Source organism: Amblyomma maculatum, chromosome 2 (genome assembly GCF_055883805.1).
Source record: "Amblyomma maculatum isolate TAMU_Amacu chromosome 2, ASM5588380v1, whole genome shotgun sequence".
In the NCBI taxonomy this organism is placed as follows: Eukaryota; Metazoa; Arthropoda; class Arachnida; order Ixodida; family Ixodidae; genus Amblyomma; species Amblyomma maculatum.
In genome coordinates this window covers 211,915,958-211,940,902 of record NC_139345.1, presented here as the reverse complement: position 1 = coordinate 211,940,902, position 24,945 = coordinate 211,915,958, and the positions used below count along the sequence as shown (strand labels likewise).

Sequence of the window (24,945 nt, the reverse complement as noted above, 5' to 3'; positions counted from 1 at the left end):
GTTGTTTTTATTTGGTTCAAAAGAGCGGGAATCCGGTGGTTTTTATTTGAAAACCACTGACGTGCCACATCACCGCTCACTGTTGGGGAATCTTTGATGTGGCAGATGCTGCCCTTTTCAGAAATTCCTTTCAGTACTGCCGAGAGTAACAGTGTTGCCCCTGCGACATTTAGCCAAAAGAATGTGACCGAAGGTTGTGTCGGACATGGATGATCTGAACTGGGTGCGATTTGTTTTTACAATACTGAAATGCCTCTCACATTCAGCATTGCTGTGTGGTACACAGAGGATTCCAAGCATTACTGTTGAGATACGGCTAAATTTCTTTTGCCCATCTGCGCCTTTCAGCTGGGAGATGGTGCTCCACTGCCTGTCAGCACGTTCCTCTTGCAGTGCATCTTGGGGAATGTCAAATGCCTGAAGTTTGACAAATTCCATTTCCAGAGAATTTAAAGCTTGGTCTTTCGACTCTGCTGCTTTAGTGGCAGTTAGACGGGAAACCGCTCCACAAAGAAAAGCACATTCTGAAACGACATAGTGTCGATGGATTTCAGATCTGCGACTCTAGAATTAATTACTGCATTGTCAGCCAAAGGGAATTTGAGGCAAATATAATCGCAGACAGCGATCATGTACTTCCGAACAGCTTCATAAAATTGTTCTTGCTCACTTGGCTTGAGTTTCTGAACAATGCGTTTGGCTTCCAGTCACATCATAATGTCTTCATCCTCCTTCTGTCCATCTCTGTCATGGTAATCAACTGTAAGTAGGTCCTTGTGTTCCTTTAGAAGGCGTGGCTGCACAAACCTTGAAAGGAGGTCTTCAAGAAGCCCAAAAAGTAAAGATTGCAATGCGTGTATTTGAGGAGCTTGAGACTGCAGCCGACAGGAATAGTGTTATTAAAAAAAAAACAGCACGCTTTGTTGAGGTCTGAGCTCAAAAACTGAAACAGCCTCTCTTCACATGTTATGCATGGTGGCCTACTCTGGTACACCATATCAGTGGCCTTATCCTTTTTCACTGCCACTGGTGCAGCATCTACTGCCTTCTTTCTCTTCAATTTGCACAGCATGTGTTCCAGTTCTGTACTTTGCGCCAACACCACTGGAGTCTTTGAAATTTGGTAGTATGACAGAAATTGCGCACTGGCGGCTTCCTTTTTTTCACCTCATGAAGGAAAAAACTCAACAGAGGTCCCCATTGATTCATTAACCTTTCCAGGTATTTCCCAAGCGACAGCCATCGGGTTGGCGCGTGCTTCAAAATTTTTCGGTACTCAACGTTATGCATTTCTTGGAAATGCTTAAGGGCAGCTTTTCTTTTTGCACTTTTTTCCAAATAAAAAAAAAATATCTACGAGGACTTCCTCCACCTTTGCTGGGATACAACACGCCGCTTTTTCTGCTGCAATGTTTATAAAATGGCACGGACAGCCAGTTATAATAACGTTTTCACGGGCTTCAGTCAGCGCTGCCGCTACGCCATTTTTCTTTCCCAGCATGACGTTGGCGTTGTCAGAGCCAAAAGCTATGCAGTTAGACAATGGTATGTCCAAGAAATTCAGAGTATCAGCAATTTGGCGATATTGCGCCCAGTTGACTGGCCCTTTAGGGTGCTCAGCATAAGAAGTTTGCTATCGATCACGCCCAATTTTTCAACAAAATACGTAACCACGGTCGGGTACCGTTGCGCTTGGCTGTCGTTACTGCCATCCACGGCAACTGAAAACACACTCCTTTTCAGGGCACTCCCTGTGCTCTCTTGTGCGTGACGCGCCATTTCACCGACAATAGCTGTTGTCTTGGCTCTAGAACATGCGTAGCGCTTCGCAACATCAGACTTTGGGAACATTTTGCGCAACAGAGGTCCCACGTGCTCAGAGGCGCTCAGTGGGACGTTATGCTCTAACAAGAAATCGGTAAACAAGCATTCCGCATGGATGACATCGCTGTCGTCTTGTGCACCGAAGAAATCTTGGAGACACTGTTGCTTGTCTTGGCACTGAAGGTTGCTCCAGTGCTTCTTTGATGAAATGTGCGTAGCCAAGTCTGTTCTGCCGCCATGCGAGATGCTGATGTCACAATTGCAAACTGTGCAAAAAAGCATGATGCTCGCCTTTCCGAGACGGCACAATACATCCAAACTCAGCAGTATACTGCCTTAGGAAGACCTGAAGACATCCTTGCTTAGTGCCATGGCCGAAGACTACGTTAACACGGCACTAAACAACCCACAACACACGCCTCTTGGAAACTGCACTAGACCATGCAACTGAGCTGCCGAAGGTAAAAAAAAACACAAGTAAACATGGAAGTTGCCTCAGCAAAAACCGGTGTTAGTGTAGAAACATTATAGGCAGAAATTAAGCCACTGGAACTTTAGACAAAACCCAACCTTAGCGCCACGCCTGAACCGCCCCAAGCGGTGGCGGCGCTACAGTCTCAAACAGCAAAGTGAAAGTAGTTCTGGCAGTTTTAACTACTGCGCTTGGCCGACTATGCTTTTTAGACCTTTCACTGATTACGATGTCAATCGGTGTCAAGCGGTGGATGGATGGATGGATGGATGATAGTGGCTCTGCCCTTTGAATCGGGCGGCAGCTTGCGCCGCCTAGCCAAAAAATTAAAAGAAATATATTTATCTCTTCCCCATTTTTAGCTTCTAATTCGCCCGTATCCGCCCCCCTCCCTTTTTTTTTCCTCTCTTTATTCTCTTGACTTTTTCCACCAATCCTCTAACCTCTCTTTTGTTATCAGAACGCGTTCCTCATCCATTCGTCCATCTTCCCCAGCAAATCCCAGCGCTCTCTCCAGATCTGCCGCTTTTTCCGCGGGAAGGGCAGGACGAAGTTTTTGGCACCTTAGAACAACATGTTCCGTTGTTTCCTCCTCAGTTCCGCACGCCGCGCATAATATATCTACTTCCTGAAATTTTTTCCTGTACGTTTTTGTTCTGAGGGCCCCTGTCCTAGCCTCAAACAGCAATGAGCTCCCTCGTGAGTTGTCAAATAAACTTTCTTTCTTTATATCCTGTTTTCGAGTTCTATACATACCCAATGCTGATTTTCCTTGCATTCTTTCCTCCCACATTTTCCTTTCTGCCTCCTTTACCTGCTTTTCAATGCTGCTGTTTTGCTGCGGTGTATCTCCAAACTCTAGGTACTTAAATGTGAGCTTTATCTGAGGTAGATAGCCTTAGAGCTATGTGGCCAGACTAGAAAAAGGATTTGGCCAAAACGTGGGAGCGTTTCTGGGAGATTTCTGTTTTGGTCAGACAATCGTACAAAAGCATCAAGATTCGGGAGTCTCCCGGATAATTCGGGAGACCTGGCAGGTATGTATTCGGGCACCGTGTACTGACAGGTCTTGAAACCTTGGCTCTTCGACAACAGAGTAGCTATGCAGGCCACTTACAATGAAAGAAGCAATTTTCTCTAAGTACCTTGGCACGGGGGCTCTGAGGGCTCAGCTGTGGCTTGAAAAATGAACTAGCACTTGCTGTCTTGTCTTTGATATTTATCTTTGAAATGGTTGATCAAAGGCGTCGTTGTGTTAGCTGATGTTTTAAGAACCACTCCGCACAAGACGCACTTGGTCGAGCCTGCCTCTGCATGTTCGTAAAAAGCCCAAACACCACTGTGTTTCTTTGGGCATGTCGCAGTCGCTGTTTCACCTTCATTCATGACGAGGCAGCAAGAGGCGTCGGAGCAGCGGCGTCGATCGGCGCGCAGAAAGCAGCAAGCGGAAACAGACCCTTATACAGTCGAACCCAGATATATTGAACTCGAAGCGGATCGCGAAATAGTTCGATATATCGATAATTCGATATACAGAAATCCGCTTGTGAAGGCACTTACAATGCAAAAAAACGATACCCGTAATCAACCCACTCGCATAATATACCCACCCTCCACTTTTGCACCCGAGAATTAAAAAAAAAAAAAAAAGAAGCGTTAAGGCCAGCTCGTTTACATGCGAGCGATTCAGTGATCTCAGCGACGATGCGGCAGCGACAGAGCGAAAATTTTCAAACTTGAAACTGCGTCCCTATCGCCTTTTGAGCCACCGCGGCAGCTCAAAACAAGGTTTCTGTGTCGCCGCGGCAGAAATCGCGAGCGTTTTCGCTTGCATGTCGATGGCGCACGTCGCTCCGTTTCGGTCCTCTCATCCACAGCTCATTTCTTGGCAGCGTGCCAAGATGCTGCGCAGCGATAACGTCAGGGCGCGTTTATCTTTTGATAGCTCCTGCGGTGGCGGAGAGCGAACTTGGCAGAGTGCCCGTGATGGCTTGATTGCACAAGCCTGGTTCGATTTATCACGCCGCGCTTGGAGCGGGCATCATGATCACAGCAGCTGCTGACCGTGTGCTTTCGCTGATTCATACATGCAAGGATAAACGACTCTCGCCAAAAAAAAAAAAAAAAACAAAGCCCTGCCGCTTCTTAACGTCTGCAGCAGCCATATCTTACGCTACGCCGCGCGTACAGCACACCGATAAAAATGCGTCTCTCGCAAAAAAAAAAAAAAAAAAAAAAAAAAAAAAAAAAAAAAAAAAAAAAGGAGAGAGAGAGAGAGAGCCACGGGGGCAGCCGCCGTGCGCAGGAGGTTCGCAACACATGCTAAAGCATCCGACGTCTGTCTGAAAACGGGCTGAGCTGGCTTGGCACATGCGTAGCGCGTGCTGAAGGAAAGAGAGAGCTCGGTAAAAGAATGGGCACACCCACGCACATGACTTGCAAACGTCATGTGCTGGCGAGCGGGAAACGATAACTGCAGATGCACGCGCCTTTGGGGAATGGGCGCGGCGCTGCCCGGAGCAGCCGTCGCCGTACTGTCCCCTCATTCCTTCCGCGCGTGGCTTGAAAACGTCACGCGGTAAACGGCCAAGGGTGATGCGATAGTCTTTGGGGAAAGCCCACTTTCCAGTGCGTGGTGCGGAGTTCGATATATCGAACGACCGGTGAAACTGAGTTCGATATATGACGCAGCTTTCCTATACTTTTACATGTGATTTTCAAGGGGACATTCCGCGAGTTCGATATAACCAAAATTCGATATATCCGGGTTCGATATAACCGTGTTCGACTGTAGTTCCGTTTTACTTGTGGTGTGCGGGCAGGAGCAGCGGAATGGTAGCGGCGGCGCTGCGGCAGGGTGCTATAACCCGTAGAGTAATATAGTGACGGGAAAAGGTGGAACGCTGATCTCCTCGGGGGACGCAGCGACTGATCTCTACGCACATTTTCAGTTGCTGGTTGTTTTTATCTACAACAATTACGTTTCAACAAGTTTATTTAGTGAACTAGATTGCAAGATGCAACATATCAGAGATTACGAATGGCTGACCGATGCTTCCATCCGACTTGCGTCCGTGTAACCTGAGGCACTCCTCTTGCTGTTGGCTCTTCGAACCAGCTATCGCCGAGCGCGCGATCTTCTCATCGTTTCATTTACTTTCATTGCTTTCGCTCCTTCTCACTTAGCTTGCCTGTTCCCCTCTAGCTGGCGCTAGGCGATCGGAGATATATAGTGGAGAGATGTATAAGTATGAGCTGACAACATTCATGCAACTTTCATGTCACGCGCCGCTCGTATAATAAACTTAACCTCAACTATGGATGATGAAAGTGAATCAAATTTTCAGGGAATAAACATTTAGTGCCATTTCTCGGATGATTAGAGACATGTGAGCTATGACACGACTATGAGACGTGGCCTCCGCGATTGGAGATATGTCCAATCTTTAAGGTTCGCATTATGAATGTTTCCATACGAATGGACCGTGTCGCGGCCAAGCTGCAGGCTGTAGGCTCCCTAAAACGGTGATCTTTGCTTCTAGCGTAGGTTGATAGCTGCAGCAAGCTGTGTGGGCTCAAGAGCTGACGCTGCCTTTGAGAGAATGGTTGGAGGTAACCGAGGCGTTCTTTCATGCCAGTTATTAGAAAAGTATTCGAAAATTTGCAAACATATTCGAACAGTTTCGAATAATTTTCAATTTCCACTATTTGATTCATTTAATGAATCATATATGAGGATATTAGATTCAATACTCGAAAATTTCAAATGTTTGCATACCCCTAAGACAAAGTATAGGCTGATGATGATGTCAAGCAACAAACATTGACAGACGAAGCATGTACTTTCAACTTCTTTACTACATAGGATAAAAAGAATGACATGATAGAGTAAAGCAAGATGTATTATTCGAGCTCAGGACTGCTGGAACGAAAATTGCATCAGAGTTAGCAAATTGCAATGGCCAAATTACAGACAGAAAGATGAAGGCGTTCCTGGATGCAAATGATTTATTTTGTTTTCTCTTGCTTCACTCTTTCATGCCATTGATTTTTGTATACAACCACCACATCCTATGCAATAAGACAGATAAAAGAACACACTCCGTCTGTCATTGTTCACTTTAATCGTTTTCCGCACCAGTTAGCCCAATATATTCAGCACGAAACACCAACTAGCCACTACTGTTGCCTCACTGACAGTGTCATGTGAAGAGAGCAACCTCACAGCAAGGCCCCCATCCACTGCAGCTACCAGGGTGCTTGAGTAGTCTGCCATACCCCCCACTGGTGAGGGCGGAGACGAACATCACCTCTTTGTTGTCCACATCGTACTTGACATGGAAGGTAGGGTCTTCACGGCAGAAGCGGTTCACTGCCTTGGAGAAACTGTCACTGTCCTTGTTGTTCTTGGGACGAATGGACATAGAGATGACGGGCTCTGGCACATGGATTGACTCCTGCAAGGCAGCACACAAGTGCATATTCATGGGTTACTGCAGCCCTCAAAAGTTCAGTTTCTTGTGTACACAGTTGCTACCGTATAAACCGGAATATAGGTTGAGATTAAAGTCGCCCCTCATCTTAATAGCAGTGTTTAGCAGAATGCGAGTCACAGTCTGGCAACATTGTGCGTGTTTTCCGTCGAGAGCATTTCGAGATCGGGTGTTCCCGGGTCGTGTATTGGTAGTCTGTGTTTTGTGTTAGATTGGTCTGTTTTGTGTGCTAGCGTTTGTGTCACATAGGGCGCATTAAATTTGCGTCTGTGTGGGTACACTGGTCACCTAGACCATTCTTTCAGCCCGAGCGTTCGCCAGGGATCCGTGACAAGCATATAAGCATGCCTTTGATGATGAGCTAACTCAACCTGTCTCGTCTGTTTATTTTTCTCTTTCCTAATGGTCCCTACTTTCTATAAAATGTGCTCAACTCACACCACTCTATTCTCTTTGCTTTCAGGGTTTATTTTGCAAACTCCGAAACACAAGTGTTTAGAATAAAAAAACACAACTGTGAAAGCATAACAGGCAAAAAGAAAAAATATAATGCCGGTGTTTAGTAGGAGCTTGGATTATGGAGGTTGCCGATGCACTTCCCAGTTTTGGCCAGCCAGCACCTGTGATACCTCATGTCGACCCTGTTTCACTGCAGCCCACACCTCTTGCTGCACCATTGAGTTACAGCCCCCCTGTTGTCGTCCCTTTGCCTTAAATCGCCAGGATGGCTCCCTCTTTCCGCCGGGGCAATTGTAAGGAAGAAGATGATACAGCACAGACACAAACGATGATGAAGACTGCTGGGTTCCTGGCTGATCAGCTGGCGCGCGCACTGAAAGCTCGGACTGTCTTCACTCCACGATCGTCTTGCGTCACCGGTTGCCGTCTCCAGTTCTCCGAACAACCCCCAATAAACCCCTCTTCACAATGTACAATTTTGCTAGCATTACAGTTGCATTGCAGTCACAATTGCAATGACCAGCCACAATTATTGCCCTAGTCCTTCAGCTAAAAGCAAAGAAAGTTGTAATTGCATCAAATCCTTGCCTGGAAGAAAGCGGTCGTCTTCCTGAAAGTGCCGCTGACGCTATGACTGTTTGCCAATCCCTAGATTCTACATCAAAAGCAGCCTTCTGTTTTCTTTTTGTGCATTTGGCCATGGAAAGGCAGTAAAATTATACGTCCCAGGCTTTCCAACTCGTTGACACGCAATTACATCACGGAGCATAACGACAGTGCTGCTGACCTTTCTTTCTGCCGTGGTGCTCCATGGACCACACCTGACCACTGCTAGCAATGAAGGGCTGCTCCAGTAGCATTGTAGGGAACGATCTCCCATCGTCCCCTTTAAGATTGGCTTTCCCTCGCGGTAGTTACTCTAGCTATCGCGGAATGGCGCCAACGTTGGTGGTTAACAATAACTATCGAGAGATGGCGGCAGCACAAGCACCACCGCTGGTCTTGTCACTGCGCACGCGGGCAAAGCCAAGTCACTTCGGCAAGGGAACTCGACGCGAGTGGACACACCCTCGCGTGTCTCCTATCACGCGTGAGGCGAAGGCCTCACGGGACTTTTCTCCTCTGCTCCCCCTGTCCGGCCTCGCGATCACTGGGTGGGGTCGTCGGTTTGGACTGTCATCCGCGACTGAGCGGGGAAAACGCATTTATCCCCCTATTACAACCCCACATCTAGAGCCCAACGTAGGGCCCTGCTCTTGGAACATTGGACGACTGTTTGTTCGAGGCAAAGGACTTTCTTTGTCTGGACATAACAAGTGCATAGGCCTAGAGTGAATTTTGACCGCTAGGCCCTGCCGCATGCTTTCTTGAGTGCGAGGTGACTTCTGCTGCAGCATGTTTGAACTTTTCGACATCCTCAGCGCATTTCATTTTTTTACCCTTTGGTGAGTTTCCTTCAATTTGAGAACAAGATTGCCCACTTGAAGGGAATGGGAGGCCTAGCGCCCGCGCAGTTGCCGGCCTGAAGAAAGTGACTACGGAAGCCGCGTGGGTGGTCCGAGTTTTCTTGTACATATTTTCTCTTCTGTCTCTTTTGCGACTCCAGGAGTCGTGGGCTTTGGGAGCCAAGTAGCCTCGGGCCACGGGTGTCACAACGAGCTTGCTGGTATTGCAGCTCAGCACCGGGTGTTCCGACACCGTCCCGGACGGTAAGCGCCGACCGCAAATCTGCTTCGTGTGGTGCACGGAATAGGACCATCCCACCGAGCCGATGTCTCCTCACAGCTGTGCGCGCGTAACCCTTTTCCGGGTTGTTTTCTTTCTTTTTTTTTTTTTTGAAGGCGGTCTTTGTCATAGTGGCTGTTAGGCCTGAGGCTTTCGTAGCTGCCTGCACCACGCCGGAAGAAATGATCGCCAGGGCAGTGGTGTTGTAAAGCGGGAGCATATTGCTGTCCACTTGTTTTTTTGTTTTTCTTTTTCTTTTGATATCCTCGCAGGAACTGAGCAGTCTCGCTCAACTCAAGGAAGAGCTTTGTTCACTTGAACTTTGCGTTTTACAGCCGCATGACATGTTTTGCTATATTGCTGCCCACTTGCTTTTTTTTTTTTTTTCTTTTGATATCCTCGCAGGAACTGAGCAGTCGTACTCAACTCAAGGAAGGGCTTTGTTCACTTGAACTTTGCGTTTTACAGCCGCATAACATGTTTTGCTAGCGTTTTGTACCGAGTCACGAAGCCCGTGCAGATGCCGATGCTCCTCCAATGATTTTCGTTAAAGACACGTGGAAAGCATTCTGGCAGTTATGCAGGTTCACCGAAGCCACCCAGGCTTACTGGCCTCTGCACATCGTCTCACTGCCGCCTGCTGCGACGGAGCTGCCTGTATCCTGTTTGGTACATCTAGCTGGGGCAGCCCTGGCGAGACCAGTCAGCAGTCACACTGGCTGCTGCTACCCTGACGTAAAGGTGCAACCGAGCCGCCTTACGCGCCAAGCCCTGTGGGCACCTGGTCCACTGCCCGCGATCCCTGGTGTCGCATCGTACCAACACCTGGCTTGGTACTCTCTCTGGCGCTGTCTGCATCTGCCTTCCAGACAGCGGCGCCAGCTCTATGGACTCCCGGGCGCAGTTTTCGACCGCGCACCGCTATGTACCGACCTGCAGACACTGAAGTCCACGTGACATGCCAGCCATCCTGCGGAGTCCTTCACGCTACTGTCAGCGCACCGCGGAAGTCTGCGAGGACGCCGTCGGTGCTACCTCTGCTAGAAGGTCCTGCCATTACAACCCCACAGCATACAGCTCGAATCTTTCAGGCAGGTCCTTTGGGACCAGGCATGTCACTAGCATGAAGACCACCAATTGTTCTATAGAAAAATTCCACCTTGAATGTAATAAGGGAGTAATTACTCATTGACATCCACCCAAGAAAGGCTATGCAGCTTTCTCAGAAACTTCGTACACTAGAGCCTCGCTGATACGTTCCTGGTTCATACAATTTCCCGTTTCATATGTTCAAAATTGCGGGCAGTAAAACATCTTCCATAGAGTTGCATAATTTTTCGTTAATATGTTCCCAGATAACACGATTTCCCAGTTACTACGTCCATTAATTTCGACAAAAATGTTGTCGTATAATATGTTTTGCGGTCAACCGAACATGTTAATGAGCGCTCGTTAACATAAAAAACTGGTCTGCGGCAGCCACCCACCACAGTTGCCTTCTTGCAGTGACTAGGGGCAAATATGCGAAACATCAAAAAAGCCAACTGGCCAACATACGAGGCGCCCGTTACCGCGGAAACATGACTTCATGAGGGGAAACGCGGTGGTTTCTTTTGCAGTGCCTTAGGAACAGGCCGCCATTGGAAACTGACCCTGGCAACGTTTAACGCTAGAACCCTAGCTAGTGAAGCTAGTTTAGCAGTGCTGTTACAGGAACTAGAGGGTATGAAATGGGATGTCATAGGGCTTAGTGAGGTTAGGAGGCCGAATGAGGCATATACTGTACTGAAGGACGGGCATGTACTGTTATCGAGGTTTACCGGAGAGGCGAGAACTAGGAGTAGGTTTCCTTGTCAATAATTATATAGTGGGCAATATAGATGAATTCTATAGCAAAAATGAGAGGGTGGCAGGCATCGTAATTAAGCGCTATAAAATGAAGGTTGTACAGGCCTATGCACCCACATGTAGTTATGATGACCAGGCAGTTGAAAGCTTCTACGAAGATGTAGAATCGGCAATACGAAAAGTAAAGACGCAGTATACAGTACTAATGGGTGACTTCAATGCCAAGGTAGGGAAAAAGCAGGCAGGAGACCAGGCAGTAGGCGACTATGGCATTGGTTCTAGGAATAGCAGGGAGGAGTTACTAGTTGAGTTTGCAGAGCGCAATAACTTAAGAATCATGGATACCTTATTCAGCAAACGGAAGAACCGGAAATGGACATGGAAAAGTCCTAACGGGGAGACTAAAAATGAAATTGACTTCTTACTGTGTTCAACCTCCGTCATTATGCAAGATGTAGAGGTAATTGGGAAAGTGCAATGCAGTGACCACAGGATGGTGAGGTCCCGAATTAGCCTAAATCTGAAGAAGGAACGCAACAGACTAGTAAGAAAGAAACCCATCAATAAATTAGCGGTGAGGGGGAGGGCAGAAGAGTTCAGAATCTCGCTGCAGAATAGATCATCATCATCATCATCATCATCAGCCTGATTATACCCACTGCAGGGCGAAGGCCTCTCCCATATTTCTCCACTTAACCCGGTTCTGTGCTAGCTGCATCCACTTGACCCCTGCGAACTTCTTAATCTCATCCGCCCACCTAACTTTCTGCCTCCCCCTGCTACGCTTTCCTTCCCTTGGAATCCAGTTTGTTACCCTCAGCGACCATCGGTTATCCTCTCTTCGCACTACATGTCCTGCCCATGTCCATTTCTTCTTCTTAATTTCCATTAGAATGTCATTAACTTGAGTTATTTCTCTGACCCACTCTGCACGCTTTCTATCTCTTAATGTTACCCCTACCATTTTTCGTTCCATAGCCCTCTGGGTTGTCCTCAACTTAAGTAGAACTCTCTTGGTTAGCCTCCACGTTTCAGCCCCATAGGTGAGTACAGGCAAGATGCAACTGTTGTACACTTTCCTCTTGAGCGATACCGGTAAGCTGCTAGTCATAATCTGCGAGTGCTTGCCAAATGCGCTCCATCCCAATCTTATTCTTCTTGATATTTCCTTTTCATGGTCTGGATCTGCGGTTACTACCTGTCCTAAGTAGATATATTCGCCTACTATTTCCAGTATTTCGCTACCTAATGTAAACTGCTGTTCCTTCCCGAGGCTGTTGAACATTACCTTAGTCTTCTGCATATTGATTTTCAAGCCTACCATTCTACTTTTTCTGTCTAGGTCATCAATCATTATTTGCAGTTCATCCCCCGAGTTGCTTAGCAAGGCAATGTCATCAGCAAATCGCAGGTTACTGAGGTATTCTCCATCTACCCTTATCCCTAACTGCTCCCATTCCAAGTCTCTAAATACTTCCTCTAAACAAGCTGTGAATAGTACTGGGGAGATTGTGTCTCCTTGCCTAACACCTTTCTTTATGGGAATTTTATTGCTTTCTTTATGTAGAACTATGGTTGCTGTGCAGCCACTATATATATCTTCCAGCACTTTCACGTACGGCTCGTCTACCCCCTGATTTCGCAATGCCTGCATCACCGCCGAGGTTTCAACTGAGTCAAATGCTTTTTCGTAATCAATGAATGCTATGTATAAGGGCTGGTTATATTCCGAGCATTTTTCTATCACCTGATTGATGGTATGGATATGATCGATAGTAGAGTACCGTTTCCGAAACCCTGCTTGATCCTTTGCTTGATTGCAGTCTAAGGTTGTCCTGATTCTATTGGCGATTACCTTAGTAAATATCTTATACGTAACAGACAGTAAGCTGATTGGTCTGTAATTTTTAAGGTCCTTAGAGTCCCCTTTCTTGTGAATGAGGATAATGTTTGCATTCTTCCATGCTTCCGGTACCGTCGATGACACCAGGCACTGCGTATACAGGGTGGCCAGTTTTTCTAGCACGATATCCCCCCCGTCCTTCAGCAAATCTGTAGTTATCTGATCCTCTCCAGCTGATTTCCCCCTTTTCATAGTTTCTAGTGCTTTCTTGACCTCGTCCTTCGTCACTGGTGGAACGTCTGACTGTTTTTCCCTACCGCCAATCTCACTACGGTCCTGACTACTTTGGCTACTGTAGAGATCTGTATAGAACTCCTCGGCTACTTTGACTATCTTGTCCATATTAGTGATGACGTTGCCCGCCTTGTCCCTTATCGCATACATCTGGTTTTTGCCTATGCCCAATTTCTTCTTTACCGCTTTAAGGCTTCCCCCGTTCTTTACAGCATGCTCAATTTTCTCCATGTTATACTTCCTTATATCGGCCACCTTGCGCTTATTGATTAGCTTTGATATCTCGGCCAATTCGATCTGGTCTGTTGGATTGGAAGCTTTCATACTCTGCCGTTTCTTAATCAAATCTTTCGTCTCCTTAGACAGCTTACCGGTATCCTCTTTAACTATCCTACCGCCTACTTCTACTGCGCACTCAGTAATGATATCTCTGAAATTATTGTTCATTGCCTCTAGGGTAATGTCGCCATCCTCAGTTAGAGCTGAAAACCTATTCTGTAGCGAAATTCTGAACTCTTCTGCCCTCCCCCTCACCGCTAATTCGTTGATGGGTTTCTTTCTTACTAATCTATTGTGTTCCTTCTTCAGATTTAGGCTAATTCGGGACCTCACCATCCTATGGTCACTACATCGAACTTTCCCGATTACCTCTACATCCTGCACCATGGCGGGGGTTGAACACATTATGAAGTCGATTTCATTTTTAGTCTCTCCGTTAGGACTTTTCCATGTCCATTTCCGGTTCTTCCGTTTGCTGAAGAAGGTATTCATGATTCGTAAGTTATTGCGCTCTGCAAACTCAACTAGTAACTCCCCCCTGCTATTCCTAGAACCAATGCCATAGTCACCTACTGCCTTGTCTCCTGCCTGTTTTTTCCCTACCTTGGCATTGAAGTCGCCCATTAGTACAGTATACTGCGTCTTTACTTTTCGCATTGCCGATTCTACATCTTCATAGAAGCTTTCAACTGCCTGGTCATCATAACTACATGTAGGTGCATAGGCCTGTACAACCTTCAGTTTATACCGCTTATTAAGCCTAATTACGATGCCTGCAACCCTCTCATTAATGCTATAGAATTCATCTATATTACCCGCTATATACTTATTGACAAGAAAACCTACCCCAAGTTGTCGCCTCTCTGGTAAACCTCGATAACACAGTACATGCCCATCCTTCAATACAGTATATGCCTCATTCGGCCTCCTAACCTCACTAAGCCCTATGACATCCCATTTCATGCCCTCTAGTTCCTCTAACAGCACTGCTAAACTAGCTTCACTAGCAAGGGTTCTAGCATTAAACGTTGCCAGGGTCAGTTTCCAATGGCGGCCTGTCCAGCGGAGCCAGGCTTTCTTAGCACCCCCTGCTGCGTCACAGGTCTGACCGCCGCCGTGGTCAGTTGTTCCGCAGCCGCTGGTGACTGAGGGCCGGGGTTTTATGGAGCTTATCATAGGAGGTTGTGGCCAATTACTGCACCAGGGTGGCCAACTCCTGTTCTGGTGAGGGAGTGCGTTGCCGGAGGTGTTCACCGGCATCAGGTCGCACCCCAAACCTGTATATGCAATTCCATCGACACGCGGACTTTTTTTTTTTTTTTTTTTTTTTTTTTTTTTTTTTTTCATCCGGTGGAGAATTGCGCGGCACCGGGATTTGAACCCCGGTCCTCTTGCATGCGAGGCGGATGTTCTACCGCTACGCCACCGCTGCCCTCTGCAGATATTCTGGCAGAATAGATATTCAGCTCTAACCGAGGATGGCGACATTACCCTAGAAGCAATGAATAATAATTTCAGAGATATTATTACTGAGTGCGCTGTAGAAGTAGGCGGTAGGATAGTTAGAGAGGATACCAGTAAGCTGTCTAAGGAGACGAAAGATTTTATTAAGAAGCGCCAGAGTATGAAAGCTTCCAATCCAACAGACCAGATAGAATTGGCCGAGATATCAAAGCTAATCAATAAGCGTAAGGTGGCCAATATAAGAAAGTACAACATGGAGAAAATTGAGCATGCTGTAAAGAATGGGGGAAGCCTTAAAATGGTAAAGAAAAAATTGGGCATAGGCAAAAATCAGATGTATGCGATAAGGGACAAGGCGGGCAACGTCATCACGAATATGGACAAGATAGTCAAAGTAGCCGAGGAGTTCTATACAGATCTCTACAGTAGCCAAAGTAGTCAGGACCGTAACGAGATTAGCGGCAGGGAAAAACAGTCAGACGTTCCACTAGTGACAAAGGACGAGGTCAAGAAAGCATTAGAAACTATGAAAAGGGGGAAATCAGCTGGAGAGGATCAGATAACTACAGATTTGTTAAAGGATGGGGGGGATATCATGCTAGAAAAACTGGCCACCTTGTATGCGCAGTGCCTGGTGTCATCGACGGTACCGCAACCATGGAAGAATGCAAACATTATCCTCGTTCATAAGAAAGGGGACACTAAGGACCTTAAAAATTACAGACCAATCAGATTACTTTCTGTTATGTATAAGGTATTTACTAAGGTAATTGCTAATAGAATCAGGACAACCTTAGACTGCAATCAAGCAAAGGATTAAGCAGGTTTTCGGAATCGATACTCTACTATCGATCATATCCATACCATCATCCAGGTGACAGAAAAATGCTCGGAATATAACCAGCCCTTATACATAGCATTCATTGATTACTAAAAAGCATTTGACTCAGTTGAAACTTCGGCGATGATGCAGGCATTGCAAAATCAGGGGGTAAACGAGCCGTACGTGAAAGTGCTGGAAGATATATATAGTGGCTGCACAGCAACATCAAGAAAGTTCTGCATAAAGAAAGGTGTTAGGCAAGGAGACACAATCTCCCCAGTACTATTCACAGCTTGTTTAGAGGAAGTATTCAGAGACTTGGAATGGGAGCAGTTAGGAATAAGGGTAGATGTAGAATACCTTAGTAATCTGCGATTTGCTGATGACATTGCCTTGCTTAGCAACTCGGGGGATGAACTGCAAATAATGATTGATGACCTAGACAGGAAAAGTAGAAAGGTAGGCTTAAAAATCAATATGCAGAAGACTAAGGTAAAGTTCAACAGCCTCGGGAAGGAACAGCAGTTTACGTTAGGTAGCGAAGAACTGGAAGTAGTAGGCGAATATGTCTACTTAGGACAGGTAGTAACCGCAGATCCGGACCATGAAAAGGAAATAACAAGAAGAATAAGATTGGGATGGAGCGCATTTGGCAAGCACTCGCAGGTTATGACTAGCAGCTTACCGGCATCGCTGAAGAGGAAAGTATACAACAGTTGCATCTTACCTGTACTCACCTATGGGGCTGAAACGTGGAGGCTAACCAAGAGAGTTCTACTTAAGTTGAGGACAACCTCGGGGGACTATGGCACGAAAAATGATAAAAAAAAAAATATAGCTTACACTTGGCGCCTGCTCTTGCCCGTAAGTTGAAGGGAATGCTGAAGTAATGTCACAAAATGGTACCAAAGGGCTTTTTCAATGCTGAATGGTTATGTAAAACGACTGCAAAACAGTACCTTTAAGAGATAGGAAGCGTGCAGAGTGAGTCAGAGAAATAACTCAAGTTACTGACATTCTAGTGGAAATTAAGAAGAAGAAATGGACATGGGCAGGACATGTAGTGCGAAGAGAGGATAACCGATGGTCGCTTAGGGTAACAAACTGGATTCCAAGGGAAGGAAAGCGTAGCAGGGGGCGGCAGAAAGTTAGGTGGGCGGATGAGGTTAAGACGTTCGCAGGGGTCAAGTGGATGCAGCTAGCACAGAATTGGGTTAATTGGAGAAATATGGGAGATGCCCTCGCCCTGCAGTGGGTATAGTCAGGCTGCTGCTGCTGATGATGATGATGAGAAGCATAGGGTTGAACTATTCGAAAACTACAACTACAGTGAAAGCTCATTAATTTTAAATGCCGCCATGACTGGCACGACGACGGCCGGCGATGCCGAAGGGTAGAGGCCATGGCCGCCGGCTTTTTTTTTCCGTGCAGCCTGGCGCCAAAGGGCAGAGGCCACGGCCGCTGGCTTTTCTTTTCCGCGCAACCTGGTGCCGAAGGGTAGAGGCCGTGGCCGCCTGCTCCTCTTTTCCGCGCAACCTCACAACTAAACACTCGTTAATTTGACCCTCATTAGTTTGGAAATACGGATAAGTATTTCTGTCGGTGCGGTCCCAGACAACGTCCATAATAGGCTACGGCGTGGGACGGGTGCTACAGGTATCCAAAAAAAAAAAAAACCAAACCATTTTGCAGGGAAAAACTTGTTTTTTTTACACAGTCACCCATTTTTCCACCCGTAATTCACCGAAAGCACGCAGTCAGTCGTGATGGGGATGCCGGCTTTAAGTACCATTTGCTTCAAAAGGCGCATTTGCACTACCAAGCATTCCAATCATTGTGTGGCATTGGGTGGGCTCAAACGTGACACGATAAAGTGAAAATGAGGCTTGCACAACCGGACTAACGGTGGCCCTCTGCCAAGTGCCCCTCCCCCTTTCCTTCTTTTTCCGGATAGAGCTAGCCGTGATGATGTTATTGCTGCGCAGCATCTTGACGCACTGCCAAGAAATGTGGTGAAATGGGATGGTGATGGCGCAAAATGGAGGAACCTGCTAACGAAAGCTTTTTCTTTTTTTCTCAATGCCAAAAGTGGGGGGAGGGTTCATCATTCGAGGGGGTCGTCATGCAAGTAAATATGGTACATTTATCGTAATGCAAATGATTCTTGTCAGTTTTCTCGAGGCCATTCAGTAATTCCAAGTATTTTTCCTGGTCCCGTGAGCTTTTAATCTATTCAATTGCATATGAGCAATCCGGATCTGAGCATGGTGTGTGGGAATCAGCATGAGCAAAAGCGCAGCGACTCTAAGCCATTGCAATGGCTTCTCCACATGTCACTGGTGTAAGAGGGCGAAGCATCCTGAAACAATTAAGGAAGCAATCCCGGCTCGTCACCACTCCTTCTGCGAACCAGATCTGTTGCTACATCTCTTCCCTCAGGACAATGAAAATACGAACTGAATTCGGCGAGAGCTAAAAAAGGAGCTGTGCATACTTCACATCTATAAACGATACTCTACCCTTTTATGCAGTGAAAGCCTCAATTCTAAATGCCTTTGCACCTCATTCAGCAGATAATTTTTATTAATATTAAGCAGTTTGGATCATAAGTTTTCACGGATAATATGTTTTTCCCAGAAATTTTTTTTGAACATTTATCAACGAGGTTTTACTAGTTGAAGAAAAATTCATCCTGGTCTTGGAATCGAACCCGGGACCACCGCCTTTCCGTGGTAGTCGCTCTACCAACTGAGCTACCCAGGACAGTCAGCGACACCTTAAATGTCCAAACAAGAGGATGGAGAGCCCCTGCAAAGGAGCAAATGGTTTCACATGTTGCCAATCTTCCTTAGACTACAGTATAGCCAAACGGGCGAGTTTGTGGAACATATTGACTGGAAAACAGCGCAAGAGACAAACACGAAAGATGAGAACCGCAGCCATCTTAGACTAGTTGTGGCGCCGCTGCAACACGGCATTGATTTTGAGAAAATCACCAATAACCTTATCAAAAACCAAGAATGACTTCGTGTTGCAAAAGCATAGCCCACACAGTGGTGCCAAGTACCATGGAGAGCTTTAGGTCAGCTTCCGAGACAAAGGTGTCTCCCGACGCACAGTCGACGCCAAAGACGGCACAGATGTCCCCAGCCAGGGCCTCGCCCACCTCCTCCATTTCGGCAGCGTGCATGCGCACCACACGTGGCACCCGCACTTTGCGCCCTGTCCGAGTGTTCCACAGGGTGTCCCCTTTCTGAAGCCGGCCCTGGTACAACCGCAGGTATGTCAGCTGTCCAAAGCGACCAGCCTGGGCAAGGAAATGCAGAGACAGGCAGCCGCATGTTTTGAACCTAAAACGAGTCAGACAGTTCATACAAGCACAACTAGATTGAAAATTGTGCGGTCTAGTAGGCTATGAAAGGTCCCGAAGTGTGGGGTTACGAATTAGATCAAAAATTAATTTCGGCCATGTGGGGTTTATTAACATGCACCAACATCCGATAGCACACAAGCGTTTCTGCATTCTGCTTTCATCGAAATTTGGTCAAAGAGGCCGGGATTTGATCCAGCAACCCTGGAACGCAGGTTCAAGCATCTAGCTGATTGGCAAAAAGGCCGTCAATGCCTGACCTTCCCCCTTTTCCATTTGGTTTGGTTTGGTTTGTAGGGCTTAACGTCCCAAAGCGACTCAGGCTATGAGAGATGCCGTAGTGGAGGAATACAGAAATTTCGACCAACTGGGGTTTTTTAACGTGCACTGACATCGCACAGCACATGGGCGCCATTCCATTCCGCCTTTATCGAAATGCAGCCACCGGCGGTCGGGATTGAACCCGGGTACTCCGGCACAGTAGTCGGGCATCTCAACCACTGTGCCACTGCAGCGGGACATTTTTTTTTTTTTTTAAACCTGCGAAAATTTGACACTTGCTTAAAATGCACAGCAAAAAGAAAGCACATCCATCAATACAACACACAAAGAAACGCTTCACAAATGTCAGTTGAAACAAAATATAATACAAGCACCCGCAATAAAAGGCAAGCAAACTGCACAATCAATATAATTTTTAAACATCAGACGTCAGAACATAAACAACAGATAAGAGAAAATATTTAGCTTTTTATACCAGCAGTGGATGTGCTTTGTCCTAACCAGAAAGTACCTAGCAGTTGGTGCTTTCAAAGAAGAAACCAGATTAACTGTTAAAAGATAGCATGCAGAGAAATGGCCGAACATGCACCGACACCTGAAATGCTACTGTTTTGGTGCTCTCCCATTCCTCCTGCCCTGCATCGGATATCCTGACCACAGCAGCATGTCTTTCTAGAATCCACAAAGCAGCCCAGAAAGAAAAAAAAAAGAAAGGAAGGGAGAGGTATGTCCCCAGCTGCTCAGCCAAGGTGGAGGTTTGTGAAGGAGCAGATGTATTTAGTAGCCATCTATCGTACAGCCCTTGCTCTGATTCCTTAAGGGAGTTGAAGCACTAATTGGTGCAAGCTACGACAGTGGAGCAGCCATTCGCAACCAAAAGTGCTGTCGGCATAGAAGGGCTGAACCTCATGACAGCTGCATAATTTCTTAAAAATTCATTTCAATTATAACCGCACATCTATCACTGCTCTTCTTAATCAAAGTGGTTTGCTTCCAGTCTCTCACAGAAACCGCATCTGTCACCTAAAGTTCTTTTTTCAGTTAATCAAAGGCCAGTACAATATTGACACATCAAACATTATATTGTTCTCCTCGGGGTACAACACAAGACAACGGCATGATTTTACAGTAACACTATTACATGCACGAGTTAACACCTATAAGTACTCCTTTCTTCCCAGAACCATTACAGACCGGAATAATCTAACTAATGATACAGTAACGCAAACTTCACTAAAAAGGTCTGAAAACCACCTTTAACTTTTTTATATTGTTGTACCGCTACATTCCTGTGTTTCGTTTGTATTTTTGCTGTTCATATTTAGGATCATTGTGTTGTTTCCAGCATTGATGTACTTCCATATTGTGTGCCCACCCTGCGAAGGTCTTGTAAAAGATTGCAGTATCAATAAATAAAAAAAATGCAACAAGTACAGCAGCATCTATGCTGCTCTGATGCCACCAGTGACATTTTAAGACTGGTGTACCTTCGAGACTGCCAGTACTGCCAAACTGAGCACATTTCTGTACTGACAGGTGGACCAATAAGGTGCGGCCTTTCAGCTGAGTGTGGTAAAATTGGCATCAGCCAAATAAAGCGCGCTTAGAGTGATTGAAAATGGAACATGGGCCTGGGCCTATTCCATGCACAAAATGGTGATGCAGCCTCTGCATGTGAGCATGAGAGCAAAGCCATCACCCAGACACTGCTGCACTGAGAAGGAGCCGCAGCATCCCACTCTCGCCAAGCACAGATGGTTTCTTCCCACAACCCAGCAGGGCTGTACTAAGCCAAGCGAAAATGCTTCAGCCAAAGAGCAGGCGGAGGAGAGCTTGCCTCCAGCTTGAAGGCCAGGCCCACCATGGGGTGGCTGCCATCACGCGCTGGGTTCATGATCACCCTCTTGACATTGGCCCTGCACACACAGACACGCACATTCAGCAAGTGGCACCAGCCAAAGGCACAGGAACAATCTATTCTAATTCAGGCCAGTACAAACCCATTTTATTATTGCCATTCCTTTTCCTAGTTGATATGGAGTAGGTCATTAAAACAACACTCTAGGGATGTTTTGTTTTTCTGCATAATGTGCGCCACTTTTGCTATGAGATCATTACTTCGTGTCATTCACTTTTGCAGTTGGTATAATTTCTATTTCATCAATGATCGTATTGTTGACACATCCACCAACCTCACTATGGCCAACCTGACTACAGCATATTATTTCTGACTCCCTGTCAGCAAAGGAGCGAACAGTCTACGAGTCCAAGGCAAACGTAGGGGATACATATGTTTCTTTTTTAATGCTTTATTGTTGATGTTGACAAGAATGAGCCTTATGATGATTTTAGGGAAAAAGAATATTAAATGCAAAGCAGAAGGAAAAAACAACTCCCACCAATGGTGCATTGTTTTTCCTTCTGCTTTGCATTTAATATTCTTTCTCCCTAAAATCATCATAAAACTCATTCTTGTCAATATCAACAACATTAAAAAAAAATATATCTTAAATGTTTGCCTTGGACTTGTAGACTGTTCGCTCCTTTAAATTGTATCATAATGAGCCCCTCATTTCCCCTTAAATTGTGTGCTTAATCCCTGTCAGCAAACCATAAAAAGTAGCACTATTATTTTCCTCCCACACTGAGTTATTTTTAGAGCAGTGCTCTACTTCAACAAATTTTAAACTAAGCTTCACAATTGTTTCTGCAATGTAAAAACATATGGCTCTCAATTTATTTATTTTTGAACAAGTACAGCTGCCTGCAGTGGTTATTAAACCATTGATATTAACAGAAAATTGGCACCGAAGTTAGTGTGCACTTCAACAAACGGTAGGCAATTAGTAATTGTATCGTCCACCATATGCAAATTCAATCATTCCGAAGAATCTAATATTTATAGTTCAAGGTATTCACACGTGTCTATCTTTACTCCCTAATGTGCCAAACGAAGCAGCAAGGTGAGTAAGAGCCTCGCTAAAACTTGCAAAATAAAAATGGCAGCAGCCAAAATGAAACAAAATGCATCATGGGCTTGACCTATTCATGTCACCCGAGTCACAAAACATAAGAAATAACACATATTGAGATTTCAGGCTCAGCTCAGCACCCCAAGGTAACTTGCAGTTGGTGCATCAGCTTGCACCAACTATTCCCGCATTCATACTTTAGGCCTGCTGTGTGGTGCACTTTTGCCCATGGCATTTCCCCACACAAGGTTGGGCTTGCCCGATCACATGCAGTTGTCGATTACTGTGCAGTGACCGAGTGCTGTGGGCTGGTACCCAGTGTGATGCTATCGCAAGAAAACTTGAGGACACACAGAAAACTATTGCGTAATTAGGAAGTGAATAGCTTTTCCTCATTTTTCTTTTTTTTTTCAGCTCCATTTTTAGACTCTTGAACAGTCCCAGTTGGGCCCAAGAGATCAGTTGGTGATGTCCCAATACCATAGAGAACTGCAAAAAATATGTCAGATGAGTAAAAGCTGAGTGGAAGAGATAACCGCTATTTCTGAACTCTTCAGCCTGATCTGTCATTGGTCGAGGCCGATCTCACAAACAGATAACAGTTTTCGCTTCAGAAAATTTTTTTTGTGAGTTCCATGTATTTTGCTGCAGCAGGGTTTGACCTGATCTGTATAATTTCACTTCTGTTCAAAAGAAAAACGTCTGTCCCCAATAATGTCTTAGCTATTATTGCAAGAAATCATGACTAGCCCTTAGCTAAGGAATCAAAGATGCCATGTACTGTACCAAACAGATGAATACTGTTATACTGTTACAGTGCGCAATATCGAGATGACGACGACGTGCTGGTGTGGTGTTGTGAAGAAGACGACGCTCAGGCTAAGCTGGGTTCGTTCTGGTGGTGTGTGCTTCTGACAGTGAACTAGCGTTTACCGCTGTGTACGTTTCCCTTAACATTTGGTGGAGGATTGCTGGAAGTGCGCCCGTAGCCAACCTGGATCTCCGCAGTGGCCGCCAGATTGGTACCATCACTATGCCATCCGACACGACATCATCTTCAGCGGCACCACCAGCTTCCACTGTCGTCATGTCGCAGCCTCGTGACCCGGGCACCTTTTGCGGCACCGACCATGTTGACGTAGAAGACTGGATCGGTATGTACGAGCGCGTCAGCAAGCACAATCATTGGGACGCGACACTCATGCTCGCTAACGTCATCTTCTATCTGTGGCGGGTACGGCGCGCGTCTGGTTTGAGACGCATGAAGACGATATCGCATCCTAGAATATGTGCAAGGAGAAACTTCGCTATCTATTCGGCAAGCCGATCGGACGCAAGCTTGGCGCACAAAAAGACCTCGCATCCCGTGCCCAGTCTTCGACGGAATCATATTTGTCTTATATTCAAGATATCCTAGCCTTATGCCGAAAAGTGGACAGCGCATGTCCGAGTCAGACAAAGTGGGCCACATATTAAAGGGAATTGCAAACAATGTTTTCAATCTGCTGCTTTGCAAAGACTGTCCGACGGTCGACTCAGTCATCTAAGTTTGCCGGCAGTTTGAGCATGCAAAACACCTTCGCATTACTCCCCGCTTCGACCGCTTGCCAAACACAGCTGCTACATCCTCGTGCGAAGATAGTCCAACACTGCAGCAGCCATCTCATCCCTCCAACTTGACCAGGATTGTTTGCCGAGAGATAGAAGCTATGGCGTCCGTTGCGTTCGCTCCTCAGCCGGCAGATGCTACTATAGCCTTAATACAATCTGTCGTTCGCCAGGAGTTCGCAAATGTGGGCCTCAACGCGAACGTGGGCTTCAACTCTGGCCAGTCTTCCGCACAGCCCTCGTTCCAACCTAATGCACAGCCATCTGTCCAGCCCACCGTGCGGTGGTAGCTGCTGCGGCTCCGACTGCGCCCATGCCAACGCTATACTGCTACCGCTACCACAACCTGGACGAATGGCGAACCTCGCATGACCGACCCATCTGCTTCAACTGTTCACGTGTCGGCCACATTTCTCGTCATTGTCGCAGCCGTTGGATTCCGCCACCTCGACCCCGATACTTTCCTGATCCAAACCATTTCCATGATACGCGCTCCCGTGACTTTAACTCGCCAGCCCCGCGCATGTCCAGCCGCTCACCGTCACCTCAGACCCGGAGGTCCCGCTTGCCCCTACCTCGCCGTGCATCATCTCCCCACTTCTCTGGCTCTCTTCCGGAAAACTAACCAATGCAGCTCCCGGAGGTGATGCTGCATTGACGACCCAGCCCGAAAATCCTCTGCTGACCCTCGCTCATCACCGCAACCTGTTACTGCCCTCATTGACACTGGTGCCCAAATTTCAGTCCTCAGCTCATCCTTTCGCCGCCGTCTCAAAAAGGTTGTCACACCCGCCGCTTCATCCGCCGTTCGTGTCGCCGATGGAAGCGTCGCTGCCGTCCTGGTACTGCGCACTGCGCGCGTGAGTATTTCCGGTTGAACTACCCCTGTCCTCTTCACTGTTATCGACCGCTGCCCTCACGACGCGATCCTTGGCATTGACTTTTTAACGGCCCATTTTGCCCTGATTGATTGCTCAACTGGCTCAACGGAGCAGTAGGGCAGGTCTAAGCGAAGAAGCTTAGACCTACCCTACTGCTCCGAAAACACCGATGTCAAGCCCCGCCTCCGATCCGCTGAATTTGCTCATTTACTGCCTGAAGCTGCTATTTATGTTCCACTGGCTCCGTTCCCCACAGTTCCTGACGGCACATACGTCACTTGCCCATTACCGATGTTGTTCTCCGTCGC

General features: G+C 46.6%; 1 protein-coding gene across 2 annotated transcripts in view; it reads right to left on the bottom strand.

Annotated features, from left to right (window-relative positions):
* mEFG1 (mitochondrial translation elongation factor G 1) overlaps nt 1-24,945 on the bottom strand; it is a 138,268-nt gene that overhangs the window by 51,948 nt on the left and 61,375 nt on the right. For both annotated transcript variants that reach the window (XM_084595693.1, XM_084595692.1), the window contains 3 exons: nt 21,014-21,092; nt 18,592-18,831; nt 6,607-6,753 (listed from right to left, as the gene is read on the bottom strand). In XM_084595693.1, coding sequence (XP_084451819.1) covers nt 6,607-6,753; nt 18,592-18,831; nt 21,014-21,092 — 466 coding nt within the window. The remainder of the gene's footprint in view (nt 1-6,606; nt 6,754-18,591; nt 18,832-21,013; nt 21,093-24,945) is intronic.